Consider the following 24,748-nt stretch of genomic DNA (forward strand, 5'->3'; position numbering starts at 1 on the left):
TGTCACTACCGAAACAACTATGTCACACCCAAAACCTCAACATATGTTTCGGTTGTGACTGTTTCGGTTGTGACAATTTAAGCTAATGTTGACCCTACTGCTAACATGCTAGTCAGTACGAAGTTAACTAGCATGGATCTCAACTTTGAAACATCAGTGAAAAGTAGATTACCAGCAAAAACAATAAAAAAAAATCAAGATTATTTTTTCAAGGAGAAAACCACCAGAAAAGGTTTTAAACAAACACGAAACAAACGCAAGTTGGCAGATGACCATAAAATGCTCGATAGTTACGATATAATAATTTTATGTATCTCACACAGAATTTTCGGCGATATATTGAGTATATTCGATATATCGCACAGCCCTAGTACAATTAACATCACATTTAATTACTGAAAATCTATTTCCTTAAAGTGATACTGACACTCCTCGGTGTCCTCTGTGTCTTTTTTTTTTTTTAAATAGATTTTAACACAAACTTTCAATTTGTGATGTAATCACAAGGTGCAGAGAAACTAAAAAATCATTTAAAACCTCTGTCAAAGTGATGCCTGGAATTCCCTTCCCTTCCGCTGAGAATGGCCCAAATCGGAAATGACGTAGATCGGTGAACCCCTGCCTGGAAGGCACGCTGACAGAACACGAGCTGTGTCTGAAATCACTCCCTCATTCACTACTCCCTACTCACTATCTACAGAATTCTATATAGAGGACTATATAGTGAGCTCATTGGTAAAATGAAAACACTTTCAGACACTATTCCGTCGCACCGTTATTTACGTCATTACTATCGCACAATTAAAATGTGCCAGATCAGTTGGCTGGTGGGTTTTCACAATAATAAATGCATGCATGTATTTTTATGATAAATACATATTATACTGAGCGTAATGACCAGTATAATACTGACCATAAATACAAAGTACTTTGTGTCTGCTGCATCTTTCTGTTCTTTTAAATCAAGGCTGAATACTTTCTTCTTTTCCACTGCCTTTTATTAAATCAAATTTGAGGTTTTTGATTAATTCCTCACTCTGCACTGTAACTTTTATTCTCATATTTTGTCTTATTCTATTTTAGCTTATTTTCTATTCTCTTACTATTTTTAATTGTACTTGAATGTCAGTTTATAATGCGTTTCATCCTTCGTCCACTCACCCCAACACACTACAATATCATTGCCATTTTTGCGCCACAACTTATAAATTTGTCTCGTGCCTGTTGTCATAAGGAAAAACAAACTACTGCTATACTCAATCTAAAATACTTAACAGTCCTTCTGAAACAGCTTTTCTTTCAGTGTGACCGCAACGCATGATGGTATATATTGCTTGGTTAGTGACCATTGGTTGTACACTACTTTTCACGATGCATTGTGGGATACTATGAGCCCACTATATAGGGTGTAATAATTCTCACTATACATTTGAACAGCATGACAAAATGGCAAACTCACTATATAGCCCACTATGTAGTGAGTGATTTTGGACACAGCGCGAGTCTTGAAGGATGAGGATGAAGGAGTTAGTTGGGGAAGAGGAGAGGGAGAATGTAGGGCTCAGGATAGAGCCCTACCGGTTTGAGCCATACCAGGACCGTCACACTGACAACCACAATGAGGTGAGTGACTGCCACTCGGATCTTGACAAGTGGATATGGTGGAGGGATGATTGTAACAGACCACCTGTTTTTGTTTACATTAACAATTACCAATACCAGCTGTTAAAATATTTTACTGATGTAACTGTTAGTATAAAAGTAATTCCTGTCAATAGGTTATAACTCAGGCCAAGATAAAATAATTTTTTGTTCTAATTTGGTAATTGCCTACCAAATACTGACCTCCCATAAGCACAGTGTGGCATGGAGATATGTTGCTTAGTGTAGACAATTGTAGTGGAAAGTAGTCACTAGACTGCAGCCAGTGTACCAGAACAGTGCTAGTGTAGATCTACTCTACTTATTTTCTTACCTGAAGGCTAAAATAAAATATTTTCCCAGCTACATAAGAGTACCTGCTCAGTGTTCAAGCCTGTGTTTGTCATTCTTTTCAAGCATTTTCAACATGCTGGAGTAATGGAGTACGTGTACAATAGAGTGCGCCGTCTGTCTGCCAGATTGCTTTATTTTCACAGAGTTGGAGAAGAGTGAAATTATTGAGGTGTCAGTAACAAAGGAACACTGCATTAATACCATAATATTTCTAAATAAACTGCCATGTTATTATGTGACTGGGCTTGTCTGTATTCCTCTGGTAATGATGGAAAATGATGTTTAAAAGTCCTGGCTTCAGACACTGTGCACGCACTTAGAATAGAATAGAATGCCTTTTGTTAGGACTAGGACTGTTTTGGCCTCTAGAGGCCGCTGTTATTTCCTTTTCGTGTCGTTTATTTTGGCCTCTAGAGGCCGCCACTGTTCCTGTGTTTTGTGTTTTTGTTAATTGCCTGTTTAGTCCTAATTATCTTCACCTGTGTCCTTAATTAGTTTGTGTATTTATACCCCTGAGTTCAGTCCTCTTGTCACGGAGTCTTTGTGCTGTTATGTTTATCTCCAGTTTCCTCTGTACCGTGTTCTTTGTTTTGCACTTTGCTTTCCTGGTTTTTTGGCTTTTATTTTGTACCTTTGGATATTTTTATTTTTGTGATCTTCTGAGCTTTTGCATTTTTGCCTTTTCCTTTTTGGACTTTGAACTTTTGATATTTTATTTTTCCCTTTGTCTTCCCAGTATTGGATTATACTCTTTGTTTTTGTTTTGCCCTGTATATAGTGTATATAGTATAAATAAACCTTTTGATACTTTTTCTACTTCCGCCTCACGCCTCTGCATTTGAGTCATCCCCCTGGTGGCCTAGTGGGGGTTTGCTGGATTATCACACCAACGAACCAGGTTCAAATCCCAGCAAAACCCTAACACCTTTATTGTCACTATACACATGTACAATGAGATTAAAAGCAACTCCAATCACAGTGCAAACAGCATAAAAATATACAATATAAACACAGAACAAAGAATGTAGTGAGGGGGGAAGGGGGGGTGTTATGTACAGTGTTCCACATTATGGAATGGGGTATTGCACACTATAAGTATTGCACAGAGAGAGTCCGGGTATTGCACAGGGAGAGTCCGGGGGCTGGGGGGGTTAGACTATAAAGTCAGTGCCTATTCAAGTTCAGGATGGTTATGGCTTTTGGAAAGAAGCTGTTTTTGAGTATTTGTTTTTGTCTTGATGCACCTGTAGCACCTCCCTGAGGGCAACAGGTCAAACAGATCAAAACCAGGGTGGGAGCTGTCCTTGGTAATGTTCTTAGCTCTGCTGAGGCAGCGGGAAGTGTAAATGTCCATCAGGGAGGGGAGAGGGCAGCCGATGATCTTCTGTGCTGCCTTTACTACTCTCTGGAGCCTCTCGTTGTCTGCAGCAGTGCAGCTGCTGTACCATACTGTGATACAGTACATCAGCAGGCTCTCAATGGATGAGCGGTAGAAGGTCAGCAGCAGGTTGGAGTCTACATTGTACTTCCTGAGGACTCTCAGGAAGTGTAGCCACTGCTGAGCCTTCTTGATGACTGCCGTGATGTTCTCTGTCCAGGAGATGAGAACGCCAAGAAACCGGAAGGTGTGGACCCTCTCCACACACTCGCCATTGATACGAAGGGGGGTTAGGTCAGTGCTGTGCTTCCTGAAGTCAATGATGATCTCTTTGGTTTTCTTGGTGTTCAGAGCAAGGTTATTCTCCAAACACCAGGCTGCCAACGTCAGGACCTCCTCTCTGTAGGCTGCCTCGTCTCCCTTCGAGATGAGTCCGACCACAGTGGTGTCATCAGCAAACTTGATGATGAGGTGGTTGTTGTGGGTCAAACTGCAGTCGTGGGTGTCGAGGCAGTACAGGAGGGGGCTCAGCACACAGCCCTGTGGACAGCCAGTGCTCAACGTGCGGGTGGAGGAGAAGTGGGGGCCAAGTCTCACAGTCTGGGGCCGGTTGGTGAGAAAGTCCTTTATCCAGGCACATGTGAGACGGGGGAGGCCGAGAGTGTCCAGTTTTCTGATGAGGATGTCCGGGATTATTGTGTTAAAGGCTGAACTGTAATCCACAAAGAGCATCCGGACATAGCTCTGGTGCTGCTCCAAGTGGTTCAGTGTAGAGTGTAGAGCTACGACAATGGCATCCTCTGTGGATCTGTTTGCACGATATGCAAACTGGTGGGGGTCGAAGTCTGGGGGGAGGTAGTCCTTGATGTGTTGAAGAACTAATCTCTCGAAGCACTTCATGATCACAGGGGTGAGGGCCACAGGACGGTAATCATTCAAGCTGGTGACTGGAGATTTCTTCGGCACTGGGATTATTGTTGCTGATTTTAGGCAGGGCGGGATGACTGCCTGAGCTAGGGAGAGGTTGAAGATCCTGGTGAAGGTGAGGGCGAGCTGATGGGCGCATGCTCTGAGCACCTTGCCAGGTACTCCGTCTGGGCCGGTAGCTTTCTTGGGGTTCACTGCCAGGAGCATCCGTCTGACATCGTGCTCCTGTACAGTGAATGCAGTGGTGCAAGAACCGGGTGGGGGCAGGGCTGGAGCAGATGAGTGCTGCTGGGATGTTTCAAAGCGAGCAAAGAAGCAATTTAGCTCCTCTGCCAGAGGTGCACTCAGGTCTCCTGTTGACACATCACAGCCTCTAAAGTATGTGATGTCTTGTATACCCCGCCACACCTCCTGTGTGTTGTTGCTGGACAGGTGGGACTCTATACTCATCCTATGGTCTGCCTTGGCTTTTTTAATTCCTCTTTTCAGGTCAGCTCGAGCAGCTCTGTACAGAGCTCTGTCACCTGACCTGAAGGCAGTGTTGTGGGCCCTGAGGAGTGAGCGGACCTGGCTGGTCATCCAGGGTTTCTGGTTTGGGAAAACCCGGACATCTTTGTCCACTGTCACATTCCCGATGCAGAACTTGATATAGTCTAGTACCGTTCCTGTGACTAGCTCCAGCTCCTGGTGTTCAAATAAGTCCCAGTCTGTCTGATTGAAGCAGTCTTGTAGTTTGGAGAGTGCACTTGTCAGGCCAGGTTGTAACATTCCTAATGGTGGGCCTGGCTCTGCGTCTGAGGGGGGATGTAGGCGGGGGAGAGCGTAGACTGAGGAGAGCAGGAGGGAAAGATGGTCTGATTGGCCGAGGTGGGGGAGGGGTATGGCTCTGTACACGTGCCTGATGTTGGAGTAAACATGATCCAAAGTGTTCTCCCCTCAGTAGAACACTTGACATGTTGATAGAACTTCGGCAGTACAGTCTTCAAGTTGGCCTTATTAAAGTCTCCTGCAATTATGTGAACACTGTCAGGGTGGGCTCGCTGCTGTTCGTTTATGGTGTTCAGCAGGAGAGAAAGCGCTGTGTTTACACTGGTGTCAGGTGGAACATACACAGCCGTGACAATCACTACAGTTAGCTCTCTCGGTAGAAAAAAAGGCCAGCATCTTACAGACATGTACTCGAGGTCTGGGGAACAGTGTTTGTCTATAATTGTTCTGTTGTTATACCAGTTATCATGCACATAAATACAGAGCCCCCCTCCTCTGCTGTTACTGGAGTCCTGTCCCAGCGGAGCAGAGTGCGACCTGCTAGCTGCAAGCTAGCATCAGGAATTCACGGGTGAAGCCAGGTTTCAGTGATTAATCAAAATACAGCAGTCACGAGCATAGCGATTTCCAGCGAGCTGTAATTCCAAGTCATCCATTTTATGCACCAGGGATCTGGCATTGGAGAGATACAGGCTCGGTAGAGGTGGCTTGTGTGGTTGTTTTCTTAGCCTTAGCATAATACCGGACCTTCTGCTTCCTGTCCCTTCTCCGTTTGCGCCGCCTCCTAGACCCGATAACAATCCACGGAGAGCCCAGCGGTCTCGCTATGTCATCTGGATGTTATGCGAGTAGTGAAAATCGCTCGAAACGGATATCTGGTATTGGTCACCAATGTCCAAGAGTGTCTGGCGGGTGTACTGGATGTTCGCAGAACCGATGGTGCACAAACAAACAAGAAAGAAATACAATAACAAAAAAGAGAGCCGTAAGCCGCTGCAACCATGCGCGCCGCCATCTTGTATGAGCAAAGATCAGGGTTATGGATCATTTAATACCATAATATTTCTAAATAAACTGCCATGTTATGTGACTGGGCTTGTCTGTATTCCTTTGGTAGTGATGGAAAATGATGTTTAAAAGTCCTGGCTTCAGACACTGTGCGCGCACTTCTGGTTTCTGGAGATTCCCCGATCAACGTCACAACAAGGTGCCACAGTTCCTGTCTGCTCGATCGTGCCACTTTGGTGTGGTTTTTTTTTTTCACTTTTTTTTTTTTTTTTTATTATCAAAGCCTTATTATTCACAATCACATTGTGGGTGAAAATTATCGCAACTATATTTTCACGGAGTCATAGGGAAGAGTGAATTTATTTAGGTGTCTGTATTACTTTAACAATGACTTCCACCTACATCATTCAGTACCTTATAAAGCAGCACTTGATCCAACACAATGTTTTTTTTGCACAGTGAACTAGAAGTACAGTAACAAAAACTTTGGACAATTTCAGCATGTTTTTGATAAAATTATGAAGTGACATAGCCTAGTAAACTAGACCCACCCGCCTAGCGGCCAAAAATATTTTTGCCTACGAGTGTGTAAATATTCACATTTAGTCTGGCTTGCCAGGCTAGAAATGACAACAACAACAAAAAAAATCAGTCCTCAAGATAAGCAATGTCTTCAATTAAGATGCTGTCTCCGCTAATCTCCTTCCATGGACATCACATGGACATTAATTAATTAATTAGTAGTAATTGATCGTTCACATATTGCTCCAGTGGCATGGCATGTATTCACAGCATAAAACGTACATTTAAGGGGGGCATGTAGTGGCTGCATCAAACTGTGAGACACTGTCACTGGATTATTCCTTTCAGAAGCTGATATTGTGCAAAAAAAACAAAACAAAACAAAACCTTCCATTCAAGGTCAGAACTGTGCATAACTAGACACACATTTTTGAGGTACTCAAATTCCACTCCACATGCACATCTGTGCAAGTCTGTAGCTATATCTGAGGTTTGAATACTGCAATTTTGGTATTAAATTGTCACTCTGCACATTGAAATCAACTATAAATATGACCATATATTTGGTGAGGGGTGTGTGTGTGTGTGTGTGTGTGTATATATATATATACAGTACACACTCACTCGATTATCTCCCTCTAGAGCCAGTGGGTCGGTCATCCAGGATCCAAAGCGAGAACCAGATGTTTTAATAGTGACAGGTTCACTGATGCCCGTCAGCTTTCCACATGCTGCAACACACATACATACGTTATAAGTTAAACAGATGTTATATTAAACTTTGTCTTGTCAACATTTTGGAAATTGTTTGTGTTCATTGAGATATTGTTTAAAATGTTACTTTTCAAAGGGGGTGTACTCATTTACGCTGAGCACTGTATACACACACACACAGAGTATATTTTATATTATATATAAAATTAGTCCATTCCTTTTACGATAATGCTCTTTTTATTGTTCTACCAGCTCTGAACAAACTTTAATACATTCAAAAATCAGCTGCTAAAGCACTAACACACCAGAGCTGTACCAGTTAAATTGTTTATTATTGCTTCTTGTATTTAACATAAGCTACTTTTTATTACTTTCAAAGCCTTTCATTGTCCTGCTTCTGCCTATCTTTCTGAGCTTCTACATACTACAACTCATCTACTTACAAACTCAACTGGCTTTGTGTAACTTTGCAGACTGACTTGTGACATGGCTCCCAAACTATGGAATGTCCTCTGCCAAGCTCTCAATAACTGCACTTCTGTTCTTTCTTTCAAATCCAAGTTAAATCCCATTTTTATGTAGAATGAAATTAAATTAAATGAAATTACATTATGGGCCACATAGTGGTGCAGTGGTTCACACTGCTGCCTCACGGCAAGAAGGTTGTAGGTTCAAACCTCATGGCTGACTGGGGCCTTTCTTTGTGGAGGTTGCTTGTTCTCTCCATGCCTCCTCCAAGTGCTCCAGTTTCCTCCCACAGTCCAAAGACTGTAGTCAACTGGCTACTCTAAATTGTCCATAGTTGTGAATGGTTGGTCACAGCAAGAAGGTTCCAGGTTCGAACCCAGCGGCCGGCAAGGGCCTTTCTGTGTGGAGTTTGCATGTTCTCCCCGTGTCTGCGTGGGTTTCCTCCGGGTGCTCCGGTTTCCCCCACAATCCAAAGACATGCAGTTAGGTTGACGTGGGGCGGCCTTGGGCTGAGGTGCCCTTGAGCAAGGTACCTGACCCCTGACTGCTCCCTGGGCGCTCTGGTGTGGCTGCTCACTGCTGTGTGTGTTCACTGGTTCAGATGGGTTAAATGCAGAGGATGAATTTCACTGTGCTTGAAGTGTGCATGTGACGAATAAAGGTTTCTTCTTCTTGGTCATCTCTGTGTTTGCCCTGTGAAAGCTTGGCGACCTGCCCAGAGTGCCTCTTGCCTGAAATTAGCTTGGATGGGCTCCAGTATCCCCATGACCCTGACGGATAAGCTATATAGATAATGGATGGATGTCATTTTCACACTGATGTCAGATAATGATATATGGTTGATAAAATCATATGCAGAGCAGAGATCAGTGTCAATCTGAGTTAGAAAGCTATAGGCTGTAACTCGTGATTTGTGCATTTGTTTGACAATATACAAATGTAATATATCTGGAAACATATATCATTCTTGGCAGTTTAACCACCCTTACATAGACCACAAAAGAATAAACCCTGCCATGTATATGTTTACAAAAGTACTGTAAAACAAGAAAAAATGTAATTTACTGGTGTCAAATGGTGTGTATGTACATACCAAGTTTCTGCATACATGCATGGAGTCTTTCCTCCAAGCTTGTGACGTGCAAGTGCAATTCATCATAGTCGTAAGCTCCCATCTCCTGCTGAAGCAATGCCAAAGTGGTGGTCACATTCTGCACTTCCTGCTTGAACTGCAGAACAAGTTGTGCGTCTGCCTTGTACTCTTCCAACACAGGAATCAGTGGCCTCAGTTCTGCCATTTTCTCCTTCATGGCCTAAACAAATCCCACAAATCATTCTCAGGCCTGCTATATAGATTTTGTTGCCCAGCCCTCTTTTCCAATATGACCTTTAAAATAAATCACTTTGATCCCCTAAATAGCATTTTACTACTTTGCCAGCTCAAAAAAAGTATTATATGACTTTTGGAGAGTAAAATTATTGAAGTCAACAGGACTACTGATTTTAGGGGATGGTTGCACCAACATAGCTTTTGCCTGGCTGAACTACCTCAGTCATAATTTTATGGGCATGGGTTTAAATTATTTGTAGTAATCATTGGAAAATTTAATTTTCAGAACAAAAAAAGTTTAGATGCAAATCCAGCAAGTATTTCAGAGGACCAAAATGAATACTTGGGGGCAAAAAATACTGCAGTGCCAATAAATGATAAACAAATTGGTTGTAGTTCATTGACTACTTTTTTTTTTTAAGGCATCTCATTGGATGGGAGGTGTAGGGGGGCTGCCATGCCGTAGCCATCGTACCCACAATTCCCTGCTTCACTTTATGGCCCATCTTCTCCCCTTCCACTGTTACAGCATTGAACACAACAATCCCTGTACTTGATGCCATGTTCTATCTCCGCCCATTCTTCTGACTCCCTGTAATGGGATTAGATTAGATAGAACTTTATTAATCCCTTTGGGAGGGTTCCCTCAGGGAAATTAAAATTCCAGCAGCATCATTACAGGATAAACAGAGAATAGAAAATAGAGAAAACTTCTAGATAAATTAAATTAAGTATTTACATATACAAATGTAAAAAAGAATACGATATGGGGAGGGGAAAAAAAGTCCAGCAGGAGAGGTATTGCACATTGTCCAGTATTGCTTTTTGTCAGGCTAGGCTACTGCTCCTTCCTCCCCCAGAGAGAAGTTATACAATCTGATGGCGTGAGGGACAAAGGAGTTTTTAAGTCTGTTAGTCCTGCACTTGGGAAGGAGCATTCTGTCACTGAACAGGCTCCTCTGCTTGCTGATGACGGTGTGCAGCGGGTGACTGGCATCGTCCATGATGTTCAGTAGTTTGTCCATAGTCCTCTTCTCTGCCACCGTCACCAGAGAGTCCAGCTTTGTGCTTCATATTGGATACAGAGATGATACCGGATACCAAATACAGTGACGTCACAACTGTGCTTTAAAACCTGCAGCGGAATCGAAATTCTCTCTCTCTCTGGTGGTGGTGGATCCCCATGGGTGAAAGAGAGACGTCGTTGCATCTGTGCTAAAGGACAAAGAACAAGCTATTGATACCGGACCTTTAGCCAAAGTTCAATGTGTTTGATCTTCACATAGTTGTAATAATAACTGAATGGGTTAGTTACTGCAGCCCATGCAGTATTTTAAAGAAAAAAGGTGACCGGATCCCTTTCCCCTTTCGCAACATCGACGAACTATAAACAAGATTCCTTCCAGATCATCGGATGACCAACAGGACACCGAAGATCTTCAGCTGACGAGCTGTAAAAGCAAAAGGAATAGAACTGTTTTCTCCCTGGACCTGCACTCCGCACTGTCTTCGGATAACAGATGGCGCACTTTCAGTCGCCAAGCAAGAGCAATCTCAAGTAAGGCTGGCATCTGGGCAATTGTTAGTCTTAGCTGTGGCTAGTTAATGCAAAAAGTGTTATTTGAATTCATTTATGGTTTAAATGTATGCATTTTGATTCACATGAAAGTTGGTCTTAGACCGCGTGATGTTTGATTTGCTTTGTTTACTATCCGTATTAAGTAGCTTGTGCATGCTCTCTCTCTTTTTTTAACTTCCTCCGCCGCACCACACCCCTCAACATTGGGATTTCAGGAGTAGCTAAGGGTTGAGTAGACGTTTGGGTTTAAGGCCTAGCTGGGACTAGTTTTAAGCTACAGATCCCTTTGTCACTCTCCTTGTTGCCCAACCCCCTTTTGGCAGAGCCTAGCACAAAGGCTTGTGAACTACATTCACATACCACACCTATCTCGCCCATGCGCGCGCACAGCCTCGTTCTCTCACTCCCCTCCTCTTTGTTGTGTGCCTTCGCACACTCACTCTCCCTAGCTCCTCATCTCATTAGTACGTAGCTGCGTACACGCCCACACACACACACACGATTTCCCTCTCACGTTTTAACATTCACTCACCCCTACACTAACACTTGCATATAGCCCATTACTTCTGATCACCATTAGTGCATTGACTATCATATTCACTGCTGAGTTCTTACTCTGTTTACTGCTGGTTATTATTCTACTGACTATTGCTGTATACATTGTATCACCATTTATATTGAATTATTCCTTGGCTGCTATTGTTGCTATATCTGATCAGTATTAGTTTGCTAATTCGTGTCAGCTATTTCAATAAATGGTACCTTTGGAGTAAACTGTGTCCTGGCTATTGCTACAACATTCACTGAGTGCCAACCTCTGCCAAACAAGTATTCTAATTGCCTTCACCCATTGGGTTGTTATATGAATGTTATAGAGCTAAAGCAAACGTATTACATTAGAGCTGCAATACTCACTAAAACTATAGCAGCATCACCACTAAGTTATTCCATTGATTTTAATAGTTTAGCTATAAACTATTAGACACTCGAATTAATGATTAATGAGACAGATCCCTTTTTACATGAGACTGATTCGATAAGCCTGTTGCACCTAGAGGCAAGACTAGCTACTAGACACATTGGATAAAGGGTGAGAGCTTTCAGATTTTAGAACAGCTTTTATTTTAATTACACTCTCATCTGATTAATGATTTGAAAACGTTTGTTTAAAAAGTCAGTCTAGGTTTAGATAAACAATGTTGAAGCACAAATGGACAGAGAAATATTTGTTTATTCTCCCTGCATCAAATTTCAAATAAATGTAGCTTTTTTTCAGTCTACTGAAGTGCCACTATGAAACAAAATGTAACCACATTAATTTTGGTTATAAATAAGACAAATCATTAATGGTTTAGCACTAAAAGATAACCCTTATTACCATTCAATCATGTTAGTTGCTTATCCAGACTTTTGTCAAATCAAGGAATCTTATGTATCTAGACCCTTAGAAATTTTAGTTGGATACATCTGTTCTTGACCATTTCTATCAGAATGACAACGTTTTTGAATTAGTTGATGGGGGTGGGTGAATTTTTTTTTTTAAATGCCATGTCAGCACCTGAGGCTATATCATGGCAAAAAAAAAAAAAGCAAGTATTACAATTACTTTATAAGTAAATAATTAAAACAAATAGAATTACATAAAATATACTTTAAAAACCAAATGAATAAATAACCAAGTGTTGCCAGGCAAAACAAACCTTGCCCGGTAGCACTTATGATAAATATGAAGGAAGATATCGCGAAACACACACACACACTCTCTCTGAGGCAGTAGCCACAAAAATGAAGCGTAATCCAAAAATGAACAATTTTAAAAATCACAGGAGTAAAAAATACACCAAGTGTCTGTACTTTATATTATTCTACTCTTACCTCTTTCAGTTTTCGAAGCTGAAACCTTCGAACCAAGGCTGACATACACATGCTGTCACCATGACCGAAACTCTTATTTCCCGGAAATGGCCCGGCGCTAGAGCTCAGTGGAACACACTTTCCCTCTGTAACAGTGGTCTCAAAGTTTAGGGGAATCAAAGTGTATGAGGCAGAGAATAGTAGGGTACAATTAAAAAGGCTGAAGCCTTTCACCGTGAACCATAGGCAAGAAAAATGGAAAACTGGCTTTATCTGAGACACAGTTTCAAGGCATTTGGGGAGGAATTTCCAATTTATTGTAAACAGCAAAATAGAGTCCGTTTCTATCTGAGCTATTGAACAGACCGGGGGCTCAGTCCAGTTTTCCTGAGGCTTGTATTTTATTTTTTTTAAGGGTGATTGGCATAGATAAATTGGCGAGGTTATCTAACTTTACAAGAAATATCATCACCCACACACATTCACAGGTTATAACAGGGATCCCAGCAGTAATTGAAAAAAAATAGAGGAATGTAAGAAACTATCAGCAGGGGTCAAAGGGGCTGCAAGCCCCCTGAAGCTGTTGAGATTTTAACATTTAAAGATGCTATAGAACACATTTTTTACATAGATTTAACATAGAAAAGCAACAGAATTTAACAATAATGTGTATCTATTTGATGCCATATTTTGTAATCAATGACATAATGACCCTAGGTAAGAGGCCAATAAGAGCTCATCACTGTGATGTCCAGCGGGACCTGAACATGCTAAGTTTTGATAATTATATTGCTTTGTCAAATATTAACTTGATCTATAAATGCCTGCATGGCCAAGCCCCTCAAGTGCTCTGTGACCTTATCCAACCAATGCAGGTTGTTGGGCGGTCCACCAGGGGTGCTGTAGCAGGGAACTGTAGGATACCCCACCGTAAAACATCCTTTGGTCAGTCCTCATTCCTAATTAAAGGACTACATTTATGGAATAGTTTGCCCCCTGAAATCAAGGCCATTCATAATCATGGGTGGTTCAGGAGTCAGATGAAGGAGTTCCTAAAAAGCAACCAGGTATGTAGCCATGTGTGAATATGCATGTGTGTGTGTTGGGTGAGTAGGGTGGGGGATGTCGATTTTATGTGCGTGCGCGTGTGTGATGATCTTAAGTGTGCTGGTGGGTTGGGGGATGGGGGCTGTTAATTTTGAGTGTGTGTGTTTGAATTAGTGGGTGTGCATGTGTGTTCATGACAGTATGTTTATTATGTAGAGCAGTTGTAAAGAAAGGTAGGTAATGTCTGACCATTTTTATTAATTTTACTAATTTTATATTTAGTGGATGAATGGATATGTGGATGGACATTGACATATGGTTAGTTATGTATATGTATATTGGCTGTATTTTAGATTGAATGAATGGCCTGGATGAATGGATAGGCTGCTTTTTAAAATAAATATTTTTTTATATGAGTGATTCCACGCTTATGGGTACTGAAATGGGGACATGAACTTATTCACCTAAAACCATTTCTTTTTTTACCATCAGGTCACAAAACATGTAATCTTTAATGAATGATATGTTAAAAGATAACTTTAATTTTCTGAGATGTAATAAAAACATTTATATGCCAAAGTCAAGCCTATGAGTTCCAAAATGATGTCTGTTACATTACTTCTGTTACGATTGTCCATCTCGCGTCTGTTACAAATTAATTACAATCTAACTATATACCATGTTAATCTTATTGAAAGAATGTGTATGTTTATTCTACTACACATGTTTATTAATTATATTTGCTAAAATATCACCTTCCTATGTTTCAAAAAGTAATTCTACATTGTTAAAATTGAGAATATATATGTACACAACACTTCTGTTACGTTCTGACTTTGGCATATAAATATGTTTTTATTACATCTCAGAAAATTAAAGTTATCTTTTAACATATCATTCATTAAAGATTACATGTTTTGTGACCTGATGGTAAAAAAAAAAGAAATGGTTTTAGGTGAATTTTTAAAAATAAGTTCATGTCCCCATTTCAGTACCCATAAGCGTGGAATCACTCATACATTATTTTAAAAGCCCTTCTAGGGACGGGCATTGGAAATTAGCCTATGGCTATAAATGCTATGATGCCTACTGTTAGGCTGTTGCACAGCCTGCATGATATGTATCTGTCCCTATCAAATAAACCATAACTAAACTAAACATAAGTGGCAAAAAAAATTTGTTATTTATAAAAATTAGATGAAAATGTAGCTTTGAAGAATATACTTCTTCTAACCCGGACACTATTCCGCTATCTCTTTTATGGATGATATCTTTTTTCCATGACACATTCAGGGCTGTGAAATTGTAAATAAGAAATCCGAGGAAAAGGGGGGGTCTGGGGGGCATAGCCCCCCAGCATAAGCCAGGGGTCAGACACCAAGCCATTTTAGGTGTTATATGGTGTATTCTGAGCATTTCCTGCAAGTAAAAAATTTATCTCAACAAGTAAATATTTGACTAGTCTTGGTCTTCATTTTGCCATATAAAATACCTATCAACAGTTTTCTCTTTTAAAATGAAAGATCCATGTAAAACACCTTGAAATATCTAATAAGTGCCTATGTATTTTACCTCTTAAAATAAAAGTAAAAAAATGTGTAAATAACAATTTAAAGAAATGTTAATAAAAGAAAACTTTGATAGGCCTTTCAAAATGACTTTGTGAAAAATCATGCTCAATATTTAAGTAAGAGATACCTGTTGTCTTCCAAATTACACTTAATTCTTGTATTATGTCCCGGCTTTTTCCAAGAATCTGTCACAATGTCTCTTGTCTACAGAGCAAAAGTTTAAAAAAACTAATGTTTCTTATCTAATATATTATTTACATCTTTTCTTTTACTTCTATTCCTCTTTGCATCACTCCCAGCTATTTCTTTCAATTCATCTTTCAGTAAGGCTATTCGTTATTAGTTCTATAGTATTTGCATTCCTCTATTAAAGCTATTTACAAAATGTTCATAGTCTGTCAAACAGCATCTAATGAAAGTCTTTTAATTTTCTTTTCTTTAACACCATCTCTTTCAGTTTTGCAAACTTGTTCTTTTTCATCTTTTCCTTCAGTCTGTCTGTGTTCTTTTCTAGCCTTCTTTGCATCTCTCTCAAACACCTCCTTAGCTTTCCTTTTTGATGGCATCTTAACCATGTCTGATCTTGCACCCTGTAAGTACAAAATTCACGTACGCGGTGGCAGGTCACGCAATAGCTATTTTTAGCTCTGTCATGCACTCCTGAGCAGTGTTGCCAGATACTGCTGACGTTTTCCAGCCCAAAATATGTTCAAAACCCACCAAAATGCACTTGAAACCGCCCAATCTGCCAACACTGCTCCTGAGTTGCAGTCAAGACGTGTTCCACGCTCAGCTGGCATAAAACTCCGCGACTCCGGCTGTATTGAGCCGCCGGTCTCGTGCAAGGTGATTAAAACTGACTAGACCCCCCCCCAATGATTTTTAATGCAAAAATAGACATTTTGTGAAGATGATATTTTTCTCGACAGAATCCGCGGAAATTTCACAGCCCTGCATATTGAATTAAGTTCAACGCATTAGAAACAAAAGCACGAATGGAGTTAAAACACATTTTCTAGCAAATGGGCGCAGCCATATTGTTTTCTTGTTCTATCGCATACAGTCTCGCGGTATTTACATCAATTTAACTTCCGAGTGTTCCCGAATGTCAACAAGAACAAACGAAGCTGACAAAAACATCGCTAAACAAGCAAACCAAATCAGAACGTATTCTGATGGTCATTTTACTTAAACATATTTTTAACGGATATACAAGAGATTTAAAAAAAAAAAAAAAAAACACCACCACTTTGGCTAGAAAAATAGCAGAATTCCGCTAAATAGCGGACGTCTGGGATCCCTGTTATGACCTCTTTATCACTGATTTTTGCACTGCTCTTTTTAAATTTGTCGTTCACTTCAGTTTCTGTCTCTTTATCATCATCATCAACACCCAAAACGTCTCAGGAAACTGAGGCACGTGTCCACTGACTTAATGTCAGTACTAAAATTAATAATCAGTTTAATAAAAATAGTATAATTTCTCACTCGCATCTTTCATTTAGGATCACAAAGACACATTCTAAGCTACATTATTATATTACAACATTCAAAATCCCAGATGACATCCAAGTCAGTTTTCTATTAATCTCTTACGTTTGAGGGTGAAAATACCTGGGGGCTATCGCCCAGGAACGGAGCTCCCTTAGGGCGCTTGCTGGCTGCCAGCGCTTTCAGTTGAGCGTTTTTTTTTAATTAAATACTGACCCCTGTATTACTGACTGTCCCCGATGTGCTCAGGGACGGTCGGGGCTCTGAGTGTGCCTCCCCCGTGGCTGTTTTGGCCCTTAAATCATCTTCAGTGCTTGAAGAAGCTTGCTCTAAATAAATAAATAAATACATATGCCAGTTTAGACTGCATCACTGTTCGGTACACGCAGAGATAATTACACCCCAACATCAGGCCGATTAAGACGCACTGTGATTGGTCAAAAGCTTGGCGCTCATGTTGTCATTTATGTGTAGTCGATTTTTATTGGTCACAAGCACGCGCTCATTGTTCACATTCTGGCTTCCCAAAGTCTCTTCACTGGGGTTGGATTTCTAGCCTGGGCCCGCCCATCCTAAGCATGACGCAACACGAGGGCCTGTTGCGAGCTTAGTCTGGCCAGTCAAGCTATCTACAGCTCTTCCAAGCTCCCGAAAAATCGGGAACCAATCAACTTTGAGCATCTCCAACGGCCCTGGGTAGAGGCGTGTTCAAGGCACTGACGGAGTAGAACTGCGACCGGAAGCCATAGATTGTTTACAGAATCTATGCCGGAAGCGCTTCATTCACGAATGCTGTATTGAAAGCATTCAACGGGAAGTTCTCATTGAAAACGGAGCAAAGAGCAGCCCTGGAGGTATTTATTGAAAGGAAGGACGTTTTCGCCTTGCTCCCGACCGGCTTCGGTAAGAGTTTAATCTACCAGTTAGCCCCGCTGGTAGCCAAATCAATGGGGCTCAGCGAGAATCCTATCGTCGCGTCACATACGTCAGAGGAAAGAGTGATGTGATTGGTTTAAGCTTCGTCACAGCCTTTTCTGGCTTCGACCAGTAGCAAACTGAGGCATTTCAGGGAGGCAGGTCAACCACGGGCTCTGGGAAACGGTTGGGCTTAATATCTTGGCCAGACCAATAGCTCGTAGAGCTTTGAAGTCGCGTTAGCCAGACTATTGGATTTCAGCAAACGGAGGGATTTCCATAAAAGATGATTCATGATAATGATGAGACACATTAAATCACCCTGATGACTACTAGTAATTTTCTCTTTGTCACTGACAGATTATGTTCATCAGCAACGAGTGTGACGAGTGCCAGCTGGAACCCTGGCCATTATTTAGTGAATGAAAACTTAGTTTCACATCACGTGCTGCTCAGTTTTGTACAGATATGTAAACAAAAATATTTTTTGTTACTCAGTCAGAAATAGACGGCGGCAAATCCTACTACAGCCGGCTACTTTTGAGACCTCTGCTGTAATAAGCATAAACGTGTCTGAAAGCAATTTCTTTAGTCTAGTCCATAGTGGGTGAGCTAATAATAATAAATCAACAGAATGGAGAAGTTTTAATCAATGGGGTTTAAAAGTGGGCGGGGCCAAAACCTCTTTGCGTATGTAAACGAACCAAGAAACCATCCAATGACAGCACAGTGTATGCAAATGAGGCAGGTAGTGATCCAATCAGCCTGTTTGTGGGAGGAGTCTTTCTAAGGCAGCACTCCATGTCTGAGCTCAGAGCTGCTTTTTTTTTTTAAAACCTTTTTGGTCACCGTGACCTTGACTGGATGACCCTCAAAATGTTGGAGATTCTATTTGAGACCAATGCCCATCTATCCTGAAAGTTTCATGAAGATTGGTCCAGCTGTTTTCCCGTAATGTTGCTAACAAAAACAAAACAAAACAAAGAAACCTGACCGAAAACAATACCTCCCTCCACGGTGGACTCCATCCTGGGTGAGGTAATAAATGAGCTGCTTTAAAATGTGACAGAAACTAACACTTTTGGTGGTGGTACCTTCTTAAAAACATCATCCAAGGTATTTTGCGAGTAAAAAAAGTTCTCTTGTGGTGTTTAGCCCAGGGCAGCAAAGTAAAATATGCTTGACTGTCAACAATGTCTTGCAAAAATGTCATGGTGGTGGTTCATCACCTTTTAATTAAAAAAAAGAAGAAAAAAAAAACTGTGGGTGAGCCTTGGATGTCTTCTCCGACACCTAGTATATACCACTTGGTCATGTCTATTTTGGAATTGGGATAAAGATGTCTTTTTTAATAACATGGTTAATTTGAATCAGTTGATAGTTGTATGGAGAATGATTATGGACCTGTAAAAGGGGAAAATCACAGAATTTGGGCTGGTGTTCTGCTCAGCTTCTGCTGTTGGAGTGTAAAGGTGGGAGGGGAAAATATCATCAGAGGGAATCAAAAGAGGATGATGACTAGCATGTTAGCTAAAAGTGAGGTGGAGTCTGAGGTGGTCTTTCTTTCAAAACTAAATTTTTACATAACCCCATTTTGTGAGGAAAATGGCCAAACATTCAAATGAAAGTGGTTTAAGGAGTGATTTTTAATTTGTAAAAGTAGGGGAACGTGTGTGCAGTTTTGGACAGCTGTAGTATGTTTGGAAATATGAGCTGGAAGTCCTTATATGAGGCATGAGGGGATCCTGTCATGAGCTCGACATGAGGAAATGAATGCTAGCCAGGCTGACCAGAAGAGGATTGAAAACCAAGACTATGGCTTGGCAAAAAATGTTAAAGGTGGCCATAACTGTGTTTATCTGAACAGAACAGACTATAATATGATGTGTGGAGTTACTGTAAGAGTTTCCAGCCAGTGCCAGGCTGGATGGACCCAGATGTGTCAGGCTGGATGGATCAAAAGACAGAAAAAAAGCCTTAGAAGTAAACGGGGCTTAGCATTAGAAGCCCATTCTCCTCTGGTTGAAACAGTGAAACCTCATATTGACTAGGGATTCAGTTCATTCCTTCACACGTATACAGAATCAGAAGGACAGTGTAAGTGTTAATTCCCATTTATTTATCTTTAGTGCTGTTCTCATTTTTTTTTGTCATGTCACTTTTTTTGCAGACTGTATATTCCAATAGATTTTTGTGGCAGCGGGGGCGTGGTCAAGCAGCAGTCTGTGAATGGAGGGCAGGGTCGGGGAAAGTAAGTGGCTAAGTCATTCCACCTGCTGTCAATTAACGTGTGTGTGTTTTGTTCCAGGGACGGAACATAAAAGGAGGGGGAGAGCAGAGAAAAGAGGCTCCCTCCCGACCACAACATGTGTGCGTGTTGAGTGAGTGAGTGAGTGAGTGAAAGAAAGAAAGCTGAAAAGCTGAAAATAAGTGAAATAAAGAGGTTGTGTGTGACCATCAACTCTCGCCTGCAGTGCTTCTGTGCTCCACCTACATCAGGAACTGCTACAGTGGTGCCGAAACCCAGGACGCACAGAAGGGAACCACCCCATGGAGTCCTCCCCATTCGAAGAGCTCATCCTTGCCCTCGCTACCGCCCAGCAGAACCAGCATCAAGCGCTGATCGCCCTCCGAAAGGAACAAGAGCAACGCTTCGAAGCCTTGATGCTGGCCCAGCAGTAAGATCGCCAGGCATTCCGGCATCTGCTCACGTTAGCAGGGGCATCGATCATCACCGCAGCCGGCACCCTCACGAAGATGGGCCTGCAGGACAACCCAGAAGCGTTCTTCTTCAAGCAAGCAGCCGAGGCGTGGGGGTGGCTGCTGGAGCAGCGCGTGGCGCGTCTCCTCCCAATCCTGACTGGCGAGGCATAGCTCACAGCGCAGCAGCTCCCTGCTGACAACCAACTGGTGTATGCTGACCTGAGGAAAGCCATCCTGCAGCAGGTCGGCCGCTCCCCGCAACATCGCCAGCTCTTCCAGACGCTGGCATTGGAGGAGGTCACCTGGCCATTTGCATTCGGCCAGCAACTCCGGGATACCTGCCGGCGGTGGCTGAGGGTGGAAGACCGCGACACCGACGGGATCATCGATCTGGTGGCACTGGAACAGGTTTCTCTCTCGACTTCCGGAAGGAACGGCGGAATGGGTCCAGTGTCATTGCCCAGCGTCGCTGGGATGAGCCATCAAGCTGGCGGAGGACCATCTGGAGGCAGCTCCGACAGCAGGCAGACGAGGCATCTCCCCTCGCTTCTCTGCTCTCTCTCTCTCTCTTCCCCCCGTCTCTCATTCCCCTTTCCACCCTGTTCCCCTGCCATGGAGGCGGTGGCCAGCTCTTCCCCAGCTGGCCCGTTGCACCCATGGTGTCCTCCCCTCTTCTGTCTCTGTCTTTTCTCCTCCTCAGGTGAGTGACACCCATAATGCCAGTGCAGAGGGAAAGCCTGGGCCGGTGTGCTGGCGTGGCGGGGAGTCAGAGCATCTCCAGAGTTGGAGCTCCGCCAGGGAGGTGGGAACTGTGATCCGGATCCCTGACGCGCCAGAAACCGCCCCCGATCGGGCCGGAATGTATCGCACACTGGTAAGTGTTTAAGGGGATACATATCATGCTTTGGTGGATTCTCAATTCACCAATGCCTGGTGCAAGGTGAGGCATTGGAGAGAGCACAAGCAGTGAAAGTGTTGTGTGTGCACGGGGATGTTCACAGTCATCCCTTAGTGTCTGTCCGTATTCTATTCCGGGGCCAAATGCATAGAGTAAAGGTGGCGGTTGGTCCTCGTCTCACCCACTCGTTGGTTTTGGGTACTGATTGGCCAGGGTTTAAAAAGCTGATGGAATATTTAACACATAGTGGGTCCTGCACGAGTAGGTCACAGGAAGATCCTGGTGTGGCATTGACTGGAGAAGCTGTCACAGAGCCATCTACGTCAGCACTGCATTGGAATGAGGAGCAGCCCGCTCCTCCTCCCTCTCTTGGGGATTCCCTTGGGGATTTCCCGTTAGAGCAGTCGCGAGACCAGACTCTGCGGCATGCATTTGACCAAGTGAGAGTAATTGATGGTCAAACTCTTCAGCCAAGCGCGGCACCAACTTTCCCTTATTTTGCTTTTATTAAAGATAGATTGTACCAAGTAACGCAGGACACTCAAACTAGTGAACGAATAACCCAATTGTTAATCCCAAAGAGCTGCAGGGAACTTGTATTCCCTGTGGCTCACTTTAATCCCATGCCTGGACACTTAGGGCAAGATAAAACACTTGCCCGAATAATGGCCCGGTTCTATTGGCCAGGGATTTGCGAGGATGTCCCTCAGTGGTGTACGGTATGCCGTGAATGCCAATTAGTAAATCCCGTGGTCACTCCAAAAGCACCATTGTGCCCTCTTCCTCTAATCGAGACCCCGTTTGAGCAAATTGGGATGGATCTTGTCGGGCCATTAGATTGGTCGGCACGAGGGTAAATTGCTTTATTTTAGTTCTGGTGGACTATGCAACACGATATCCGGAAGCAGTGCCTCTCCGCCATATCTCAGCATGCAGTATTGCGGAAGCGCTCTTCCACTTTATCTCCCGGGTCGGGATTCTGAAAAAATCCTGACAAACCAAGGCACTTCGTTTATGTCTCACACAATATGTGAGCTGTATGGGTTACTGGGGATTAAGTCCATCCGCACCAGTGTCTATCACCCACAAACGGATGGCTTAGTAGAGTGATTTAACCAAACACTCAAGAACATAATCTGGAAATGCGTAAGTGAAGATGCACTTAATTGGGATAAGTGGCTTGAGCCCCTGTTATTTGCAGTATGAGAGGTCCCGCAAGCCTCCACGAGGTTTTCTCCATTTGAATTATTATATGGGCGTAAGCCACGTGGCATTCTGGATGTGCTATGGGAAAATTGGGAGGAGGGACCTTCGCCTAGCAAAAATGAAATCCAGTATGTTCTTGACCTGCACACTAAACCCCACACCCTCACACACCTAACCCAGGAGAATTTGTGGCAGGCACAAGAATGTCAAATCCGGCTGTATGACGGGCATGCGCCTTAGAGAGTTCACGCTGGGAGACAAAGCACTTGTATTATTGCCCACGTCAAGCTCCAAATTAGTTGCCAAGTGGCAAGGGCCCTTCGAGGTCACACGGCGAGTCAGGGACATCGACTATGAGGTGAGGCAAACGGATAGGAGCGGGGCATTGCAAGTCTACCACCTCAACACTTTAAAATGCTGGAATGAGGGGGTCCTCGTGGCGTTGGCGTCGGTAGTCCCAGAGAAGATGGAATGGGACCGGAGGTGAAAAAGATAACATCTCGGACTACTCTGGTCCCTTGTGGAGACCACCTCTCACCGGCCCAACTCACGGAGGTGGCCAAGTTGCAAAAGGAATTTTCTGACATGTTCTCGCCCCTTCCTGGTCGTACCCACCTCATAGAACACCACATCGAAATGCCCCCCAGGGGTGGTAGTGCGTAGCCGCCCTTACCGCTTGCCCGAACACAAGAAAAAGGTGGCTCGGGATGAACTCAAGGCCATGCTTGAAATGGGCATAATCGAGGAGTCCCACAGTGACTGGAGCAGCCCAGTGGTCCTGGTTCCCAAGACCGACGGGTCGGTCCAGTTCTGTGTGGACTATAGAAAGGTCAACGTGGGGTCTAAATTTGACGCATACCCAATGCCTCGCATTGATGAGTTGCTTGATCGGTTAGGTGCTGCTTGCTTTTATTTGACACTGGATCTAACAAAGGGATATTGACAGATCCCCTTGACTCCTCTATCCTGAGAGAAAAAAAAAACGGCCTTTACCACACCGTTTGGATTACACCAATTTGTCATGCTCCCTTTTGGGTTATTTGAGGTGCCTGCTACGTTCCAGCGGCTTATGGACAGGGTCCTCTGTCCTCACGCTGCCTACGTGGCTGCCTATCTGGACGATATAATAATCTACAGCCATGATTGGCTGCGGCACTTGGAACACCTTAGGGTCATTCTAAAGTTGCTGAAGCGAGCGGGCCTCACAGCTAACCCAAAAGTGTGTGCAATTGGGTGGGTGGAAGTAGGGTATCTGGGGTTCCACTTGGGTCATGGGCAGGTGCATCCCCAAATTAACAAGACTGCAGCGATTGCGGCCTGCCCAAGACCAAAAAGGGAGTAGGATGGTTCTTGGGGCTGGCTGGCTATTATCGTAGGTTTATACCTAATTATTCGGACGTCACCAGCCCACTAACCGATCTCACTAAAAAGGGGCTCCAGATCAGGTCCAGTGGATGGAGCAGTACCAACAGGCCTTCTCTGAGGTAAAAGCTGCACTGTGTGTGTGGGGGGGGGGCACTTTTACACTCCCCTGACTTCTCTCTCCCCTTTATTTTGCAGGCTGACACATTGAACAGAGGGCTGGGGACCGTTTTGTCCCAGGAGGTGGAGGGCAAGGAGTGCCCCGTGCTGTACATCAGCCGGAAACTCTCAATGCGGGAAAGCAAATACAGCACGACAGAGAAGGAGTGTCTTGCCATCAAGTGGGTGGTCCTTGCCCTCCAATACTACCTGCTGTGGCACCCTTTCACTCTCTGTTCGGACCACGAACCCCTCTAGTGGCTCCACCACATGAAGAATGCCAATGTGTGGATCACCCATTGGTATCTCGCCCTCCAGCCATTTAAGTTCGAGGTGATCCACAGGCCAGGGGCACAGATAGTGGTGGCGGACTTCCTGTCCCGTCGGGGGGAGTCAGCTTCAGGCTGGAAGGCTCCCTGGCCTGAGTCAGGTGGTGGGGTTATGTGGCAGCGGGGGCGTGGCCACGCAGCAGTCTGTGAATGGAGGGCGGGGTCAGGGAAGGTTAGTGGCTAAGTCATTCCACCTGCTGTCAGTCAATTAATGTGTGTGTGTTTTTGTTACAGGGACGGAGCATAAAAGAAGGGGGAGAGCAGAGAAAAGGGGCTCCCTCCTGACCACAACGCATGTGTGCATGTTGAGTGAGTGAGTGACTGAAAGAAAGCTGAAAATAAGTGAAATAAAGAGGTTGTGTGTGACCAACTCTTGCCTGCTGTGCTTCTGTGCTCCACCCGCATCAGGAACTGCTACAATTTTGAAATATAGTATTTCAGCAAAATAGGTAGATTAAGTTATTTATAAAGACTCAATTACTCCATTTATATATCTGACATAACCTCACCAATTTACTCCGCTT

The 24,748-nt window shown here is 43.3% G+C and overlaps 1 protein-coding gene across 1 annotated transcript in view; it reads right to left on the reverse strand.

Annotated features, from left to right (window-relative positions):
• Positions 1 to 24,748, reverse strand: part of olfm1b (olfactomedin 1b) — a 255,548-nt gene that overhangs the window by 58,818 nt on the left and 171,982 nt on the right. The window contains exons 4-5 of the mRNA XM_060934849.1: positions 8,874 to 9,093; positions 7,223 to 7,329 (exon numbers count right to left, since the gene is read on the reverse strand). Of these exons, the coding sequence (XP_060790832.1) occupies positions 7,223 to 7,329; positions 8,874 to 9,093 (327 nt within the window). The remainder of the gene's footprint in view (positions 1 to 7,222; positions 7,330 to 8,873; positions 9,094 to 24,748) is intronic.

This window comes from Neoarius graeffei, chromosome 12 (genome assembly GCF_027579695.1).
Source record: "Neoarius graeffei isolate fNeoGra1 chromosome 12, fNeoGra1.pri, whole genome shotgun sequence".
In the NCBI taxonomy this organism is placed as follows: domain Eukaryota; kingdom Metazoa; phylum Chordata; class Actinopteri; order Siluriformes; family Ariidae; genus Neoarius; species Neoarius graeffei.